This window comes from Alligator mississippiensis, chromosome 4 (assembly GCF_030867095.1).
Source record: "Alligator mississippiensis isolate rAllMis1 chromosome 4, rAllMis1, whole genome shotgun sequence".
Taxonomy (NCBI): domain Eukaryota; kingdom Metazoa; phylum Chordata; order Crocodylia; family Alligatoridae; genus Alligator; species Alligator mississippiensis.
This window is the reverse complement of record NC_081827.1, coordinates 25,929,460-25,946,375: the sequence shown is the minus strand read 5'-3', so window position 1 is coordinate 25,946,375 and position 16,916 is coordinate 25,929,460. Positions and strand designations below refer to the sequence as shown.

The following is a 16,916-nucleotide window of genomic DNA, read 5'->3' as shown; positions in this document are numbered from 1 at the left end:
ACTACAGACCAATCAGCTTCATCCCAGTCCCTGGAAAAAATCATGAAACAAGTTCTGAAGGGATCCATTTTTAATCATTTGAATGAGAACAAGGTGCTTAGGGAAAGTCAGCATTCACCAAGAGCAAGTATGCCTGACCAACCTGATTGCTTTCTATGACAAGGTGATGGGCTCTATAGGTGTGGGGAGAGCATTGGATGTGATATACCTTGACTTTAGCAGGGTTTTTGACACAGTCTTCAACAACATGTAAGGTGGATAGGAAACTGGCTGGATCATCAGGCTTAAAGGGAAGTAATCAATGGCTCAGTGTCTATTTGGCAGCCAGCATCAAGTGGAGTGTCTCAGGGGTCAGTCCTGTGGCTAGTTTTGATTAGTATTTTCATTAATGATCTAGAAGATGGGATGGAGTGCACCCTCAGCAAGTTTGTGGATGATACCAAGCTGGGTGGAGTAGTAAATATGTTAAGAGGGTAGGGTTAAGCTTCAGAGAGACCTAGACAAATTGAAGAATTTGGATTGGACCAAACGAAATCTCATGAACTTTGATAAGGACAAGTGCGAAGTTCTGCACTTAGGATGGAACAATCCCATGCACTGGTACAGGCTGGGATCTGACTGGCTAAGCAGCAGCCCTGCAGAAAAGGACCCGGGGATTACAGTAGATAGTAAGCTGAGTATGAGCCAGCAGTGTGCCCCTGTTGTGAAGAAGGCTAGCGGCATCCTGGGCTGCATTAGTAGGAGTGTTGCCAACAGACTGATGGAAGTAATTTCCCCCCTCTATTCAGCACTGGTGAGGCCACATCTAGAGGCCACATTCTACTGTGTCCAATTTTCCTCCCCCCACTCCAAAGAGGATGGCGCTAGACTGTTTTCAATGGTGGCAGATAACAGAACAAGGAGCAATGGTCTTAAGTTGCAGCAAGGGACTAGATGATCTTCTGAGGTCTCTTCCAACCCTAATTTTCTACACTTCTGTGAATCTCATCTGATTGATTGCAGATCATTTGTCCAGTCTGTTCAGATCATTCTAGATCCAACCCATGCCATTCAGAGTGTCTGCAGTTCCACCCAACTTGGTGTCATCTGCAAATTTGCTAAGCATTCCCTCAGTCCCCTCATCCAAATCTTTAATGAAGATATTGAAAAATACCTGATTCAGGACAAATCCCTGTAGAACCCACTTGATATCTCCTCCCTACTAAAAATTGAGCATGATGGTTCAACTATAGGACTTCTGTCTAGTTTGCATTCCTCAGCTTATTAATGAGAATATCATGGGAGTCAGTGTCAAAAGCCTTGCTAAAGTCAAAGTATATCACATCCACAGAGTCTGTCACCTTATCATAGAAGGCAATCAGGTTGGCCAGGCGTGACTTGCTCTTGGTGACTCCATACCTCTATTCCTTATCCCTTTGTTTTCCTCTAGGTGCTTCACGGTAGATTCCTTGAGGACCTGCTCCATTATCTTTTCATGTATCCAGGTCAGAAGGACTGGTCTGTAATTCCCCAGATCCTCCTTCTTCCCTGGGCACTATCTTTGTCCTTTTCCAGTATCTGGGACCTCACCCAACCTCCATGAGTTCTCAGGGAGGACAGCCAATGACTCAGAAATCACCAAAGCCAATATCTTCAGTATTCTAGGGTCCATCCCATATGACCCTGCCATCTTGAAAACATCTAACTTCTCTAATTAGGAATCTTCAGGAAGAAGTGAAAATACTGACCAGGAGAGTCAGATAGCTCCAGATGGAAAGACAGCAAGCAACCTCACAGCAACAAGCAAAACAAAAACTGGGGTTTTCAATCAAGGGAAAGAAGGCAACACCCTGCTCAAGGCCCACTGGGATGCCAGTGTAAGTTAGAAATATCATAGGGTATGAGCCTGCTAGAAATGCGAAACACCTGGACATTTTAGACAGGATGGCAACTGATAAAAACTACCATTGGACAGCTTAGTAAAGGAAACAGAGCCCCAAGCTGCCATTTAGCAAATTCTAAGCCACCTAATGGGACCGCAGGGAGTGAAATCTGCTCTCCAGGAGAGGCTTGGGAGTATCCTGTGAGATCCTAATTGATTCTGGGCACAAGTTTCTGTGTTTCCTGAAAGACTATAAAAAGAAGCACCATAGGAGAGACCAAAAAAACTAACTAATGTCATAGTCTGGGGTGCTCAGCATGGCAAATGGTGAAAAGACGGAGTGTAATGGGCAATTGGGATACCACTGTAGATAATGACAGCCTTACATAGGAATGGTGTTTCATCATAGCATGGGGCTCTGATCAAGGACTATCAGTTAGGACTGATATCATGGAGTTAACCTTAACATGAGGGTTAAGTGTGCAGCATATACTTGGAAAATATATTCATGTTATTTGCCAGAATGATGCAATTGGCATTAAGGTAACTGTAGTGTGTATATACTATACAGAATGTCTGCAATATATAGTATGTATATCATATATGTGTGTATATAAATACATAAAATAGCCTGCTTAGAATCATAGAAAATTAGGGTTGGAAGGGACCTCAGGAGGTTATCTAGTCCAACCCCTGCTCAAAGCAGGACCATCCCCAACTAGATCATCTCAGCTGAGGCTTTGTCTAGCGGGGTCTTAAAAACCTCCAAGGATGGAGAGTCCACAACCTCTCTGGGTAACCTGTTCCAGTGGTTTACTACCTTCCTAGTAAGAAAATTCGTCCTAATATCTAACCTAAACTTCCCTTGCTGTAACTTGAGACCTTTGCTCCTTGTTTTGTCATCTGCCACCAGTGAGAACAGTCTAGCTCCATCCTCATTTGAATGCCCCTTTCAGGTAGTTGAAGGCTGCTATTAAATCCCTTCTCAGTCTTCTCTTCTCAAGATTAAATAAACCCAGTTCACTCAGCTTCTCTTAAGTCATGTGCCTCAGCCCCCGAACCATTTTCATTGCCTTCTGCTGGACTTGCCAATTTGTCCACATCCTTTCTGTAGTTGGGGGCCCAAAACTGAATGCAGTACTCCAGATGTGGCCTCAGCAATGCTGAATAGAGGAGAATTATCTTCCTTTGACCTGCTGGCAACACTCCTACTAATGCAGCCCAGTGTGCTGTTAGACTTTTGGCAACAAGGGCACACTGCTGGCTCACATTCAGTTTATTGTCCACTGTAACCCCGAGGTCCTTTTCTGCAGAGCTGCTGCCCAGCCAGTCAACCCCCACCTTGTACTGGTGCATGGGATTGCTCCATCCTAAGTGAAGAAATTTGCACTTGTCCTTGTTGAACCCCATGAGATTAAGGGCAGAAGGAATAATTGCATCTCTGGGAACAGGGAAAACAAATGAAAATACATAGTCAAAAGCAGTAGTACTTAATTTTTTGGCTCTGTTGGTCTGGTGAGTGGTGTAGGGTGGGTTGGTGGGCCCGATTGGGCCCTGTGCCACTCTTGCTCAGCCCCGTGCACCAGGTTTGGGCCCCATGCCTCCCTATTTAGCCTGCAGGGCCTGGTCTGTGTGGCTCCCCATGGGTCTAGAAATTTGACAGGAGGAGAGCAGTGCTACCGTTCTTCTGCTCCCAAATTTTCCGACTTGTGAGGAGCCCTGCAGACTGGATGATGTGACACCTGGTGCTGGATCTGGCTGGTGGGCCAGAGGTTGAGCACCCCAGTAGAAAATATGGAGTCAGTTGGTGGAAGATATGATTTGATGTTGATAGACTCTCTTTGAAGAGGGGGAAATGGAGAACTGCACACTGGTCCAGGTTGCTAATTTAGTACTAGAGTTTAAAGCCTGGTACTTCTCTTTCCAAAACATGTAAGCCAAAGCGATAGCTTTGTTGCATAGCTTTAACTTAATGCCCTTTTACCATGTTGTCTAACCTTGTGAATCTAACTTTGTCTGACATTCTAATCGAGATGGCTGGAATGAATATTTGTTTTTTGTCACACTAGTACATTCAAGCAACTGTAAGCTTCAATATACCTTTGTGTGTCATGTTTAGGAAAGGAAAAGAGATTTTTACTAACATATGTAGTTCTTGGTACCTTGCTCCTTGCTCCTTATGACTTTGTATCAGAATATGTCAGCCATGTACAGGGGCAGTTAAGTTCTATGTCTGGGGTGTAGAGAATCATTTAGAATAGGGTGACAAGAAAGAGAAATCTCATTTTGACTTACAGGTCACTCACTCACCCTTATAACATAAGAAAACCGATTTAGGAGAGAGACTCCCATCACAGAATGGGGAAATCACCTAAATTACAGAAACTCTTTCTAAGTCCTTTAAAAATTGTACAAAAGGTCTCAGAGGTTCTATATGAGGCCAGGCAAGAGGGTCAAAGACATACCCAGGTATTACATATTAATTGACTGAAATCCTGCATGGTCAAAGGGTCGGCAGTTCTATTTCCAATTTCCAGGTGTGAGAGAGATCCGATTCAAGGAATACCAAAACAGCCTGGGGCAGGGCTACTGAAACACCTGCTGCTATTGATGCTAGCCAGGTAGCATCAGCACAGTCCAAGGAAACTGATTCTATCAATCATTTTGTTTGTTATTTAGAGGTGAGGATACATTTCTTCTAAAATGGGGAGCAGCATGTCGAGGTTGCTGTGCTGTGTGGGTTTGTGTTTTTGGCACATCTCAAGACCACTCACAAAGGGTGTGGTTTCTTTCAGAGGGGCAGGACCCCACTAGTAGGAAGCAGAGGGTTGGGTGTGTTTTCTGCTGGGATGAAAACTATCCTGATTTTTGGAGGCAGAAGAAGGATGAGTGGCAGGAAGGGAGCTGCTTCTGTCCCGTCTTCCAGGAATAAATTCATAATAGGCTGTTGCCTACTGAGCTTGTGCCTGTGTCTTTGTTCTAGAGACTCTGTCTGTGTTCACAAACCCACCAAAAAGGAGACTGAAAGGTCATGCAATATCATTATTTATTCCCAGTCTTTTCTCTAATTCATCCCCAGCATTAGCAATATTTGAAAACAAGGTTCTTGGCCTTCTTTTGGGAGGGTTGCAAACATAATCTTACTTCTAGAGTGTCTTATCTCTCTGTCCCGTTTTCTCCTTTGCTTTTAAATTCTCTTTTGACGTTAATTAGAGCTTCCTTAGCCTGGTGATCTGTTTTGTTATAGAGTATAAAAAGGTGACCTTGCTCACCAGGTGGGTTTTCTCTGACTCTTGACAGTTCTAATCATTAGTGCGTTAAGGCAGAGACCTGTAGCTCCTATGTGGGATAACTGAGAAGAGTGGTAAAAGTGTCATGTAGACAGCTGTCAAATTTCCAATTGTTATAGTCTTGGTAATTCAGAAGGTAGATGTAATTCAGATAAGTCAGGCATGGTGTATGTTAGTGTGAAGTTGTATTTTCAGTTTACAGGAAGAAAATTTAACTATGAACTCCTGCGTGAATAGTTCAGCAGCAAAGAGTTGAACTGAGAATCCTGAGAGTAACTAACTGCATTTCACTACTTTGACTTTATTATCCCAAAAAAGAAAAATGATACTGCACACTGGTGCCCTGACCTGTCACCTCTGGTGATCTGGTTTCCAATTATAGCTGAGGGCACAACGAAAATTAGTTTCCTTCTACTCCCTAGTCCAGTGCATCACAAAATCATGACACAGTTAAATAGGAGTGGCAGTCTGAGCTTAAGAGAAACCCTGCATGAGAATAGCAAGGGTGTTGCAGATCATTAATTAGAAGCACTGGGGAGTCTGTAGGGAAGTGTGTCCATTTCAGACTAGTGCTATTAGCATCATGGTCACCCACAAAGTTTAATATATTAAATATAAATATAGGAAAAGCTAATATTTTTGATTCATAGTAGCCTGTTTGTAGTGTTTGAAAATACAACTTATTCATTGCATTCATCATATAAAATAGCACAAAAGCTACTCATTTCAGGATAACAGACTTACAGTAAAGCATTCATGTAGCACAGGCAGAGATGTATGTAGCTGTCAGCCACGCTAACATATGACTTGAACCCTACAATGAGCATAATTTTAAGAGGTAACCACAGAAGAGTTCACAAGGTGATTGATGTTGTTCTGAGTCATGTGGATCCCAAATTTATACTTTCTTATTTTACATTTCTATGCAACCAAGCCCAAAGGCATCCTGGCATGGACTGAAGTGTCTGGCTGTTACCGGAACAAATACTTTTTGCAGTGCTTGCAGCTTTGTTGCTATCATCGGCCACAAGCTATTTTACAAGAGGAGAAAAATTATTAAAAAAAATATTAAATGAAAGTTAATAATATACATATATTTCTTAAATGAAATGCTTACAAGCAGCTGGACATGCTGCCTAACATCAGAAACACAAAGCAATAGCAGAAAGCCATGCAACATACTGTGGCAGCAGCACACACACATTTCACAGCTCGGCCTATAGGGTGCCATGCTTACACTTACATTAGTCAGTTTTGTACTACCTTAGTTTGTTTTAAGCATTTCCATCATCTGTGAGGAAGGGAGGGAAAAACACAATGGTTAAGGTAAAACAAAATGAGATCTCACATATTGGTTGTTTAGTCTGTAAACAACCTCATTACTTGATTTAGTGCTAACAGTGTGGAAAGGATGGAAGGAGTTTTTTGCATGGTACACTTACATATCTATTTTGCTAAATGTAGAAAGAGAGCTTTTTGAAAGCCAAGTGGATGATTCAGTGGTTTGTCAAGAAACCTGATGGCAAGCTAAGAGTAACAGAGGAAAATTATGAGGAAGACAAAATAAATAAATAAAAAACCCCATGCAGCCTTGAGCAATACTGTGTCACACTTCTTCTTGCCCTACTGTGACAGAAGTGAGACTCTTGGGACTGGTTTTCCAGCGGTGGGTAATTTCAAATGCTGTGTCCACATGACTGCTTCAAATATATTTGAAGAAAGGTGTAAAAGTTAAAAAAAAAAAAAGAGTCCTTACCAGCCAGGCTAATTAGTTACATCAAAGGGAGTTATGTGCCTAAATTTTTCATTCTTATGGATGAGGAACACAGTATTAAACTAAAAACATGTATTTTAGTCTTGCTGATACACTGCTCATTGCTATGGCTATGTTGTTAAAACCACACATACCATTTCAACAATTTAAACCTGCTGAGTCCTTATTCACACAAATAGCCTCACTGTGTGCATCTGCACATGCAAATAATCCAAGAGAAGTTTACTTTCAAGTAAACTATTTGAGACTAAACTCTCTCAGGCACATGTCTGCACATGCAGGGACATGGGAACAGACTTGCTGCTCCTAGCAGCAGACTATTCCCACTCCCTGCAGCTCTGCAATGGGTCCCTGAGAGAGCTGTCTCCTGATGCGAGATGGGACATTGCTTCTTGCTGCTGGGAGCTGCTTGCTGCTCGGAAGGGCTCTGCCACCAGACAATGTCCCCCTGCCCTGGCAGCGAGGAGCTCCCAGCCCCTGTTCTGTGATCACGGGGCTTGGGCTGGGAGTTCCTTATCTCCCAGCACCAGCTCTGCAGGCTGGCACTGGGAGATAAGGATCTCCCAGCCCCATGATCACAGTGCGGTGGCTGGGAGCTCCTTCCTGCAGGGGTAGGAGGACATTTCATAGTTTCATAGTAGCTAGGGTCAGGAGGGACCTGAACAGATCATCTAGCCTGACCCCTTGCCACAGGCAGGAATGAATGCTGGGTTCACAAGACCCCAGGCCGGTGATCGTCCAACCTCCTCTTGAATTTGCCCTAGGTAGAGGCGAGGACCACTTCCCTGGGAAGTTGGTTCCAGATTTTGGCCACCCTAACTGTAAAATATTGCCTTGTGATCTCTAACCTAAACCTATTCTCCATCAGCTTAATACCATTGTTCCTTGTCACCCCAGGTGGTGCTGGGGAGAAAAGGGCTCTGCCTATTTGCTGTTGATCCCCCTTGATGAGCTTGTAGTCAGCCACATTGTCTCTGCCCGGCCTCTGATGGCAGAGTCTGTCTCAGCAGCAGGCAGCTCCTGGGGCAGGGAGTAATCTCCCATCCCCTGCTGCCCGGCTGACTGGGAGTACATTTGCTCGTGGTCAGGGTCTACATATGTGCAGTAGGTAATCTTGAGTAAATTTGCTGCTTGCATTTGCAGGTAGCAAATTTACTCAGAATTAGAATCAATTACTGCTCAGTAATTGTCTGCATGTATAGATGTGGATGCTTACTGCGTAGTAATTAGCTCTACTGTCGCGTTAAGTGTCTCATGTAGACGCACCCACTGGGTTAGATTTTTAGGCCAGGTACAAACGTTATGCTTTTACTGGTATAAGGGATTGGAAACCAGTCTATACCTGTAACAGACCAGAAGTTGGGCACACACAGACTAGTTTAAACATGCTGGAACCCGGTCTAAGCTTTGCCTCTGCCCTCATTTTCCCTCCCCCAAAAAAGGGCAAATGTGTATTCTGTTTGCTACTGATCTAAAGTACACCACTTACAGAAAACCATGTAACTTAGATCAGTTCTGCCTTGGACTTTTTGAATGGCTATACCTAGCCTTAGTGGATAACACCTTTGTGCTTTTAACAGTGTGTTCATGTAGGGCCTGCTCCGGTGAGATTTTAATCTCCCTCAACTTCACAATAATTGGAAATATAATATATTGAATAAGTGCTGAATATGTTCAGATCCAAAGTGCTGGGTTTTTAGTTATCTTGCTCAATTTAATTTTTCTTTCATGTGTGTAGGTATCTGTATGGATATCTGTAATTTGCTCATTGAATGAAAAGTTATTTACAGTAATGGAGTAGCTGAAACGATATTGTAGCTGTGATGGTCTAGGAAATATGCAAGAGGCAAGGATTTTATTTTATGAAGTAGTTCCAATAAAAAATATCACCCAAAAAAATCTTGCTTCTCTATAACAATAGGATTTTAATCAGGAAAAAAATGTTGGTTTGCAGATTTATACAGCATTATTAAACAATTAACTAATTGAACAGGGATGGAAGAAATAAAAGAAGTCCCCTCAGAGGAATTTCAAGCTGAGCAAACAAGTGGTATTAGTTTGTAGTATTCAAGAAGCAACCTGGAAGTTAGAATAGAGAGTGTTTGATGGCCTAGGCTATGGCAATAATTTTTTTAACCAAAAATAGATCAGCAGTCCCAGTATCACTTTGACAAACTATGTTTAACCTCCCAAAGGATTTAAAAGTAGATTTGACACATAAATCATAGAACACCAAAATAGCATCAAATGTTTTAGTTTCTAACCTGTATTAATTTCAAACAACCTTGAGATACACCAGAGAAATTAGCTACTTCAAAACATCTAGATGAACTGACTGAATAACAGACATATGTCTAATGAAAACTAATCAATGTATTAATCTTCCTACAGATTCATTGTAGATGGCAAGAAAAGCATGCATTTTTTAAAGGACCTCGCAAGACTTCCATCTTTTTTGGAAGCTTTGACTGCACATATATTGCTACTAGAGTATTGCCAAAAATGATTTATTGGCTTGACTCCTACACATACATTACTTAAGCAATGAAACATGGAACACTCCATGATGCTGTTGATCAGTGCACATGCAGGTTGTATATAGTGAGGGAGAAGGCAAAGTACTTGGCTTGATGAAGAGGCTGAAAAATAATGGGAAATATCGTATTATATTGAATAAGTGCTATTAACAGCATTTTATCTTTTCCACTTCTTTCTTCAGTATAATATTTGCTGCTTCTATATTGCAAGAATTGGAGGTTAGAAATTCCATCTCTATGAAACCCCATTTATCCCTTTGACCATTTCTAGATTCATACCTGTTAAGCACCAGTTATGATTTACTAGCATTAACCAAAGATCAGCTCCCAGGCTACTGCACCAGGCAGCACAGTTTGGGGAGGAGGTGAGCAGCCCTCAGTGGTGAAAGAACAGGTTAGGGATGCTTTAGAAAAGCTAGATGTGTACAAATCCATGGGGCAGGATGGGATGCACCCAAAGGTGCTGAGGGAGTTGGCTGATGTGATTGCAGAGCCTTTGGCCATCATCTTTGAAAACTCATGGCAATCAGGAGAGGTCCCAGATGATTGGAAAAGGGCAAACATAGTGCCCATATTTAAGAAAGGGAAAAAGGAGGATCTAGGGAACTACAGACCACAGTCCCTGGAAAAATCATGGAGAAGAACCTGAAGAAATTTAATTCTAAGCACTTGGAGGAGAAAAAGGTGATTAGGAACAGTCAGCATGGATTCACTAGGGGCAGGTCATGACTGACCAACTTGATTGCCTTCTATGATGAGATGAGTGGCTCTGTGCATGTGGGGAGACCAATGGATGTGGTGTACCTTGATTTTAGCAAGGCTTTTGATGCAGTCTCCCACAACTTCTCCCAGGGAAGTATGAGCTGGATGAATGGATTGTAAGGTGGATAGAAAACTGTCTGGAGCATTGGACTCAGAGAGTAGTAATCAATGGCTCGATGTCTAGTTGGCAGCTGGTATCAAGCAGAGAGCCCCAGGGATTGGTTCTGGGGCTGGTTTTGTTCAATATCTTCATTAACAATTTGGAAGATGGCATAGAGTGCATGTTTGTGGATGACACCAAGCTGAGGGGGTGTAGTAGATGCATTGGAGGGTAAGACTAGGATTCAGAGTGACGTAGACAAATTGGAGGATCAGGCCAAAAGGAATCTCATGAGGTTCAACAAGGACAAGTGCAAAGTCCTGCACTGAAGCTGGAATAATCCCATGCACCAGTACAAGCTGGGGGCTGACTGGCTAGGCAGCAGCTCTGCAGAAAAGGACCTAGGGTTACAGTGGAAAATAAGCTGAATATGAGTAAGCGGTGTGACCTTGTTGCCAAATAGACTAACAGCATATTGGGCTGCATTGGTAGGTGTGTTGCCAGCAGATCAAGGGAAATGATTATTCCCCTCTATTCAGCACTGGTGAGGCCACATCTGGAGTACTGTGTTCTGTTTTGGGCCCTGCACTACAGAAGAATGTGGACAAATTGAAAGAGTCCAGCAGAGGGCAATGAAAATGATTTGGGTCTGGGGGACATGACTTATGAAGAAAGCCTGAGGGAACTGGGCTTATTTAGTTTAGAGTAGAGACTGAGAGGTGGCTTAATAGCAGCCTTCAACTACCTGCTGTGGGGTTTGAAAGAGGATAGAGCTAGACTATTCTCAGTGGTGACAGATGATGAAACAAGGAGCAATGGTCTCAAGTTGTAGCAAGGGAAGTTTAGGTTAGATATTAGGAAGATTTTTTTCACTAGAAAGGTAGTAAAACACTGAAACAGGTTCCCCAGAGGGGTGGTGGACTCTCTATCCTTGGAGGTTTTTAAGACCCCGCTAGACAAAGCCTCAGCTGAGATGATCTAGTTGGGGATGGTCTTGAGCAGGGGGTTAGACTAGATGACCTCCTGAGGTCCCTTCCATCCCTAATTTTCTATGATTTTATGATTCTATGAAATGATCCTGTTCAAGTATATCCTGACTCGGGCTTCAGTCCTAAAGAGTTTGGCCTATTTGGAGTTGCCCTTTGAGGAGGGTGGGAATACTCACAAGAAGAGTTACTTACATGTATAAAGAACTGGGGCCTATTAGGAATACATCCTATTTGCTTGACTCATTCCAATTATGACAATGCAATTAAACTACTACTGTAAGTAAAATGAATAGGATCTGGCCTTAAGTGACATCTACAGCACTATATATTTGGCGTGTAAATTAAATGATTTGGGCCAGACGTTGCACTTATTGTCACCAGTGCAAAGCTGAATTCAATGGATTTAGCTAATATTTATACTGGCAATTTGGCCCTTTGTGTTTAGTTGTGTATCCAGTTTGGACACTCCAGGTTCCAGGGGGAAGCAATTCCATTTATCATAAACTCTGACTTCTAAAATAAGTTACAATCACATTCTGCTCTCCTTTACACTGGTGTAAAACTCTTTGTTGCTTTAAAAAAAAACCCCAAATGTCCTTTTATGGCTTAATTATGGTTACAATAAAACATTCCATGTTGTATATCTATAATCTACTTCTAGAGATACTGATGACAGCTTGCCTATGGCAACATGCAGGACTTAATACTATAATAAAGCATGCCTTGTTCTGTCTTCTTAATTAGTCTCCATTGATTAAGCAAGCAGTTATTTATAACAACCATAGCACGACTAAAAGGAGAAATACTGATGCAGTGGCTAAATTCTTACGATCCAGTGTGTTTTAGTCATCCTTAACTAATCAGGCCTCTTGAATTTATCTGTGACTTACAGAATTTGAGGAAAAAGGTTTTTGGTTAAGTTTTGTTATTATAAGAAATATTTTTTTTAATCTTAAGAAACAGTACCATTTTAAAGAGGAATGCAACGGATGCTTCAGCAAAGTGAAAATAGTTTTACAGAAACTGAAAGATCTCCTGTATTGATGGAATGAGATGGAACTTCTAAAATATTACAATACCAGTCCTGTAAATAATATAGTCCCTGCATTCCCTGTCTTATACATTATACAACTAACAGAAATATATATTTAGAAGAAGATGCTAAGCATACTATCAATAGATGATGATGATGACTCAGCAGTACATCATCAGAAGGTGAGTACTGCTAGTACTTTGTAATCCTCTACAGGGGCTGGAACTGTCAGACTAACATTTGTAGAACAACTTAAGAGGCTATTTTTGTAATATGCAGAAAATTTCCACTATGTGTCAAATTACGTTATCTATTTTAAACTACAGCTGTTAGCACATTTTTCTTGAGCAAGACGCTCTTTAGCACTTTTTAGACAATCATATCTTCTGAAACAAAACTTGCCTTCAAATCATTTTTTGAAGAATAAGGATTTTCAAAAGCAGGCCATCAGAGACACTTTCATCAGGCGCTTCAAAAATACCCACGAATGAATAGTCCAGAGACCTTAGATGAGTAGCAATTATAGTGAAAGGTTTCCTTTACACCCGTAAGCACTATGTGCATTGACTTTAATGCAAAAATATTTGCACCAGAGACCCCTATTATTATTGTGTGTCAAGGCTTGGTTCCAAGAGATGCTGAGTGCCTCTTGCAAGATGCTGTCCATTCTCAGCTTTCTTGGTGTCCAAGAAAGTTAAAGGCACCTACCATCAGGATCAGGCTGTTAGATTATAATAGAATAATATTGTCTCTCCTTAACTTGACACTTTGCTGAAAGACCTTTTATTGCCTAATTACTTTCTTCCTGACAGATACTCGTAGGGTAACTAAATCCCTAGCCTGAGGTATAGCAGAGAGGAAAATTACTCTCGGTAGCCCTCTTCACCCTTTCCCCAGAGCAAAGGGCAGGGCAGAGTGCAAAGTGCTCTAGGAACTGTAGTTCTCCAAACTGGCAGTGGAGTTTGCTGCTGCTGGGGAGGAAACTGGCACCTTATTTTTTTTGCTACTGAAGCCCATGTCTAGAGAACAAAAAAAAACCCTGCTGAATTTGGCAGCAAAAAATGGGGGTCAGTTCTCCCTGCTCCATCTCCCTCCTCCCGCCAGCAGTAGCAAACTCCACTGCTGCTTTACAAAACTAGGATTCCCAGATCACCTTGAACCCTGACACCCATTGTCTGCTCCTGTGTTGCTGCATTCTGGAGCTGGAAAGTGCCAGCTGAGGGAGGTAAGACAGCAGGCAGGCAGACAAGCAAGTACTCCAGGGTGAGGTGCCCCCATGGCTCTCTGGCACCCCTCCCCTTAGACAGACCCCAGGGCATATGTCCTGTTTACCCACCTCATGTTGCACTGCTATCCCTTACTTTGAATTCGGGATGTCTAGAATGAGGTAACCTAAATAATCTGTAATTCAAAGAAACAGATCTATATTGCTCCTGCATTTCACTTCTACTGGTTTCCTTCTACGGTAAGTTGTGAACTTCTCCCTGTGCAAGTCACATGGGAAGCCTGGTAGTTCCATAAAACCTGTTATAGATTTGATGACAATCCAGCTTCTCAGATCCTTCATCCATACATCTCAAAATGCTTCGCAAAGGAGTGTTAGTGGCATTATCCCCATTTTACAGATGGGGGTCTCCCCATCTGTAAATGAGGCATAGAGGGGGACCTAACTTATAGCCAAACAGAGCACCTGTGGCAGAATAAAGAAAGAAGACTCCTCTTTAAAACCCATGTCAATGTTCAGTCCATCAAGCCACACTGTTTTGATATTGTTGGGAGTGGTCCTGCCTTCCATAACAGCTTCTCATTACCAGGGATTCAGGTTTTCTGTTTTGTGTGGGAAAAATGCAGAAAAACCCAGATTTTCCCCTTTGAAATGGGAAACCGCTGGCAGGGAGCAAGCCACAGGCAGGGGGCGGTGGGAGGGTGTGGCTGAGCGACTAGAAGGCACTGCCCACCTGCAGAGCCATGGCTTCCCCTTGCCCCCGCTGGCAGGGGCTGGGGCTGCAGATGGTGCCAGGTCTGCAGACCTCTCCTGTGCCTGGATCCTGATCCTGCTGCCATGGTGGGTGGGATGGGGAAGGAAGTGCCAGGCCCCTCAGGGGGGTCAGGCTGGGCCTTCCTGCCACAGCACCAAGACTCCCAGCCACATGGTCTATCTAGCCCCCTGCAGCAGCTGGGTCTAGGCAGGGTGATGGGCTTCCTGTGCCTCCTGCCATGCTTGTGCTGCTGCAGCCTGGACCTGGAAGGCTCCTCCATGCTGCTAGGCTGAGCCCTCTTCAGCTCACCCCAGGGGAAGGGTGTGGTCCCAGTGGGGTGACCTCTGCCAGGCACAGTGTCCTTCCCCCTCCCACCCCGTGGGGACAGGGGACCGTGGGTCAGGAGTGAGGGGCACTGGCAGGGCTGGGGAAGCTGTGGCTTGGGAGTCAGGGGCAATGGCGTGTTACAGCTGTTCAGTGCCACAAAGCAGAGGGGGATACAGCTGCGGTTGGATGTATGTCCTGGTAAGTGAAGGGAGGCAGGGGAAGCTCTGATTTTCCATGATAAAAAAACCAAAATCAAATGCCAAAATATTTTTTTAACAGATTACAACCAGGATCCTTGCTCATTACCTATTCTGAAGTCACAATTCCCTGTCCATTCTTGTTCAGCAAATCACTCAAGAAAATGCTTAACTTTAAGCATATGCTTATACCAGTGGGGCTTAAGTATATAATGAAGCACTTCGTTGCATACAGATAAATTAAGTGCATTCTTAAATGCTTTCTTGGACTGGAGTCTTGCATTGGCTACCTTCCTCGATCAAGCTTTTGTAGAAGTTGAGAGCATCTGCCTTTTGGCTGGTTCCTATCTTCTCTTGTAGTGGGTGGGGAAGAGACAGGCAGGGATGGGGACTGACAAGTATATCGGAGTCTGCCCAGAGAAGCAGTGTTATCTGTGTCAGTAAAAGGGCTAGTGTATATCACTGCCTCTAGAAAAAGGAAACAGGAATGACAGTATGATGCATAGGGTTCCTGCCCCAGGCCTGGAGCAGAGCAGTTGTTGCTGGATTGTTCAGACCACAGTGCTCAGTGGGATTTCCTGGAACTGAGCGCCTTGATCAAGCCTAAAATGGGAATGTACCACGTCTATGGATCGACATTTAGACTGTACAATTACAAGGTTTGTTATGTAACAAATTACCATGTAGATTTACTATGCAAGAATGAATTTGGAATTAGAAGAATGGAACAAAATAATGCTGCAAAGTTTTGGTTAGCATTACCTCCTTACAAGAAAAGGCACGTGCCGATTTTTGTTATATCTGTGTTTACAAGAGTCTGCAAAAAAAGACTGCCTGCCTATCTAGAAATAAAAAACCCTTCACATGATGGATGATGTGTAATATTGCTCCTGAGTTTACATAGCCTCTCTCACCTTCACAACCATTTGTGAGCCTCCTTTAACTCATCTAATTAATGGACCTGGGAAAACCTATCCCCATCTTTTAAAATACAGAACAATACAAATATATAATGATTGTAATATCTGAATACAACAAAAACAATGCCACTCCCTCAAGATCCTGTAAACAGTCAGGTCTTGAGTATGTTTGTTTGATTAGTCCATTTGGATTCCTTTGGGCTTTTTTTGTGTTCCTGTCGCAGAGCACTTAGGTGCCCTGCTCCTAAGAAAGGTGAAAACTGCTAGGGGAAGAGTCCTAGCAGGGAGTAATGAGCACAGCTGCTGGTTGCCAGGGCAACCAGAGGAGGTCAGCTGACCAGAAGGGGCAGGGCCTGGCTCCCATATAAAGCCCAGGGACTGAGGCCAGGCTGGCAGTTCCCTGTCAGCAGCCAGGGAGGAAGGAGCTCTCCCTGAGCAAAGCTGAAAGGAGAGGCCTGAGCCGGGTAAAGCACGGAGCATCCATGGGGTGTTTTAAGGAATGATGTTTTAGCTGGGTGGCTTTAATTTATGTTGCAGCCCAGGGGCTTGTGTTTTTGTTGCTGTTTAATTACCGGTGGTTTAGGCAAGGCTATTAGGGGTTGGAGGAGGCCTTGTAGGGGGCACCCAGCTGTGTGGGGACCCCAGTGCCAGCAAGGGCACAGCATTTGGGGTGCACTGACCCCAGCCCCAGGAGAGGGGGCAGCTTTATTGAGAAGCCCCAGGAGAGGGGACAGAGCAAGACAGGGTCACGCAGGGTCCAGAGAGGGAAAAAGGGGGCCAGATTATAACAAGGCCCAGACTGAACAGAGTCAATTCCATCGGCAAGGCATGGGCTGTGGTGTAGGGGAGGAAATGGAGCTGCAGATAGTGCCCCCTGGCATTGGGGCAGTAAAAGGGCAGCCTCCTGCTAATTAACATCAATTAACAGCAAGGTGTGGCAGGAGAAAAGGCAGGCGGTTGCCCCAGGAACAAGTGCGTGGGCCACGTTTAGATCGGCCCAGAGCTGATACCTGTTACAGTTCCCCAACACAGTTCTCTGCTTGAGGGAGAAACTCTGCCTACTCAGATTTCAATATTAAAACTAATCCATAAAGCTAGGCCCTTTCCCAAACCCCTGAGGTCAGGCCTTTGTTCAGGCAGCTGGGTC

General features: G+C 43.6%; 1 protein-coding gene and 1 long non-coding RNA gene across 4 annotated transcripts in view; one reads left to right on the top strand and one right to left on the bottom strand.

Moving 5' to 3' along the window:
* LHFPL3 (LHFPL tetraspan subfamily member 3) overlaps nucleotides 1–16,916 on the bottom strand; it is a 477,206-nt gene that overhangs the window by 48,722 nt on the left and 411,568 nt on the right. The window contains exon 3 of one of the 3 annotated variants that reach the window (XM_019487478.2): nucleotides 6,395–6,442. The exons of 1 other annotated variant lie outside the window; for it this stretch is intronic. In XM_019487478.2, coding sequence (XP_019343023.1) covers nucleotides 6,426–6,442 — 17 coding nt within the window. In that variant the 3' untranslated portion in view covers nucleotides 6,395–6,425. The remainder of the gene's footprint in view (nucleotides 1–6,394; nucleotides 6,443–16,916) is intronic. One more of the 3 variants, XM_019487479.2, reaches the window with a different exon arrangement.
* The window catches only part of LOC109283145 (uncharacterized), a 104,079-nt gene that overhangs the window by 65,351 nt on the left and 21,812 nt on the right, over nucleotides 1–16,916 (top strand). The gene's annotated exons all lie outside the window — the stretch shown is intronic.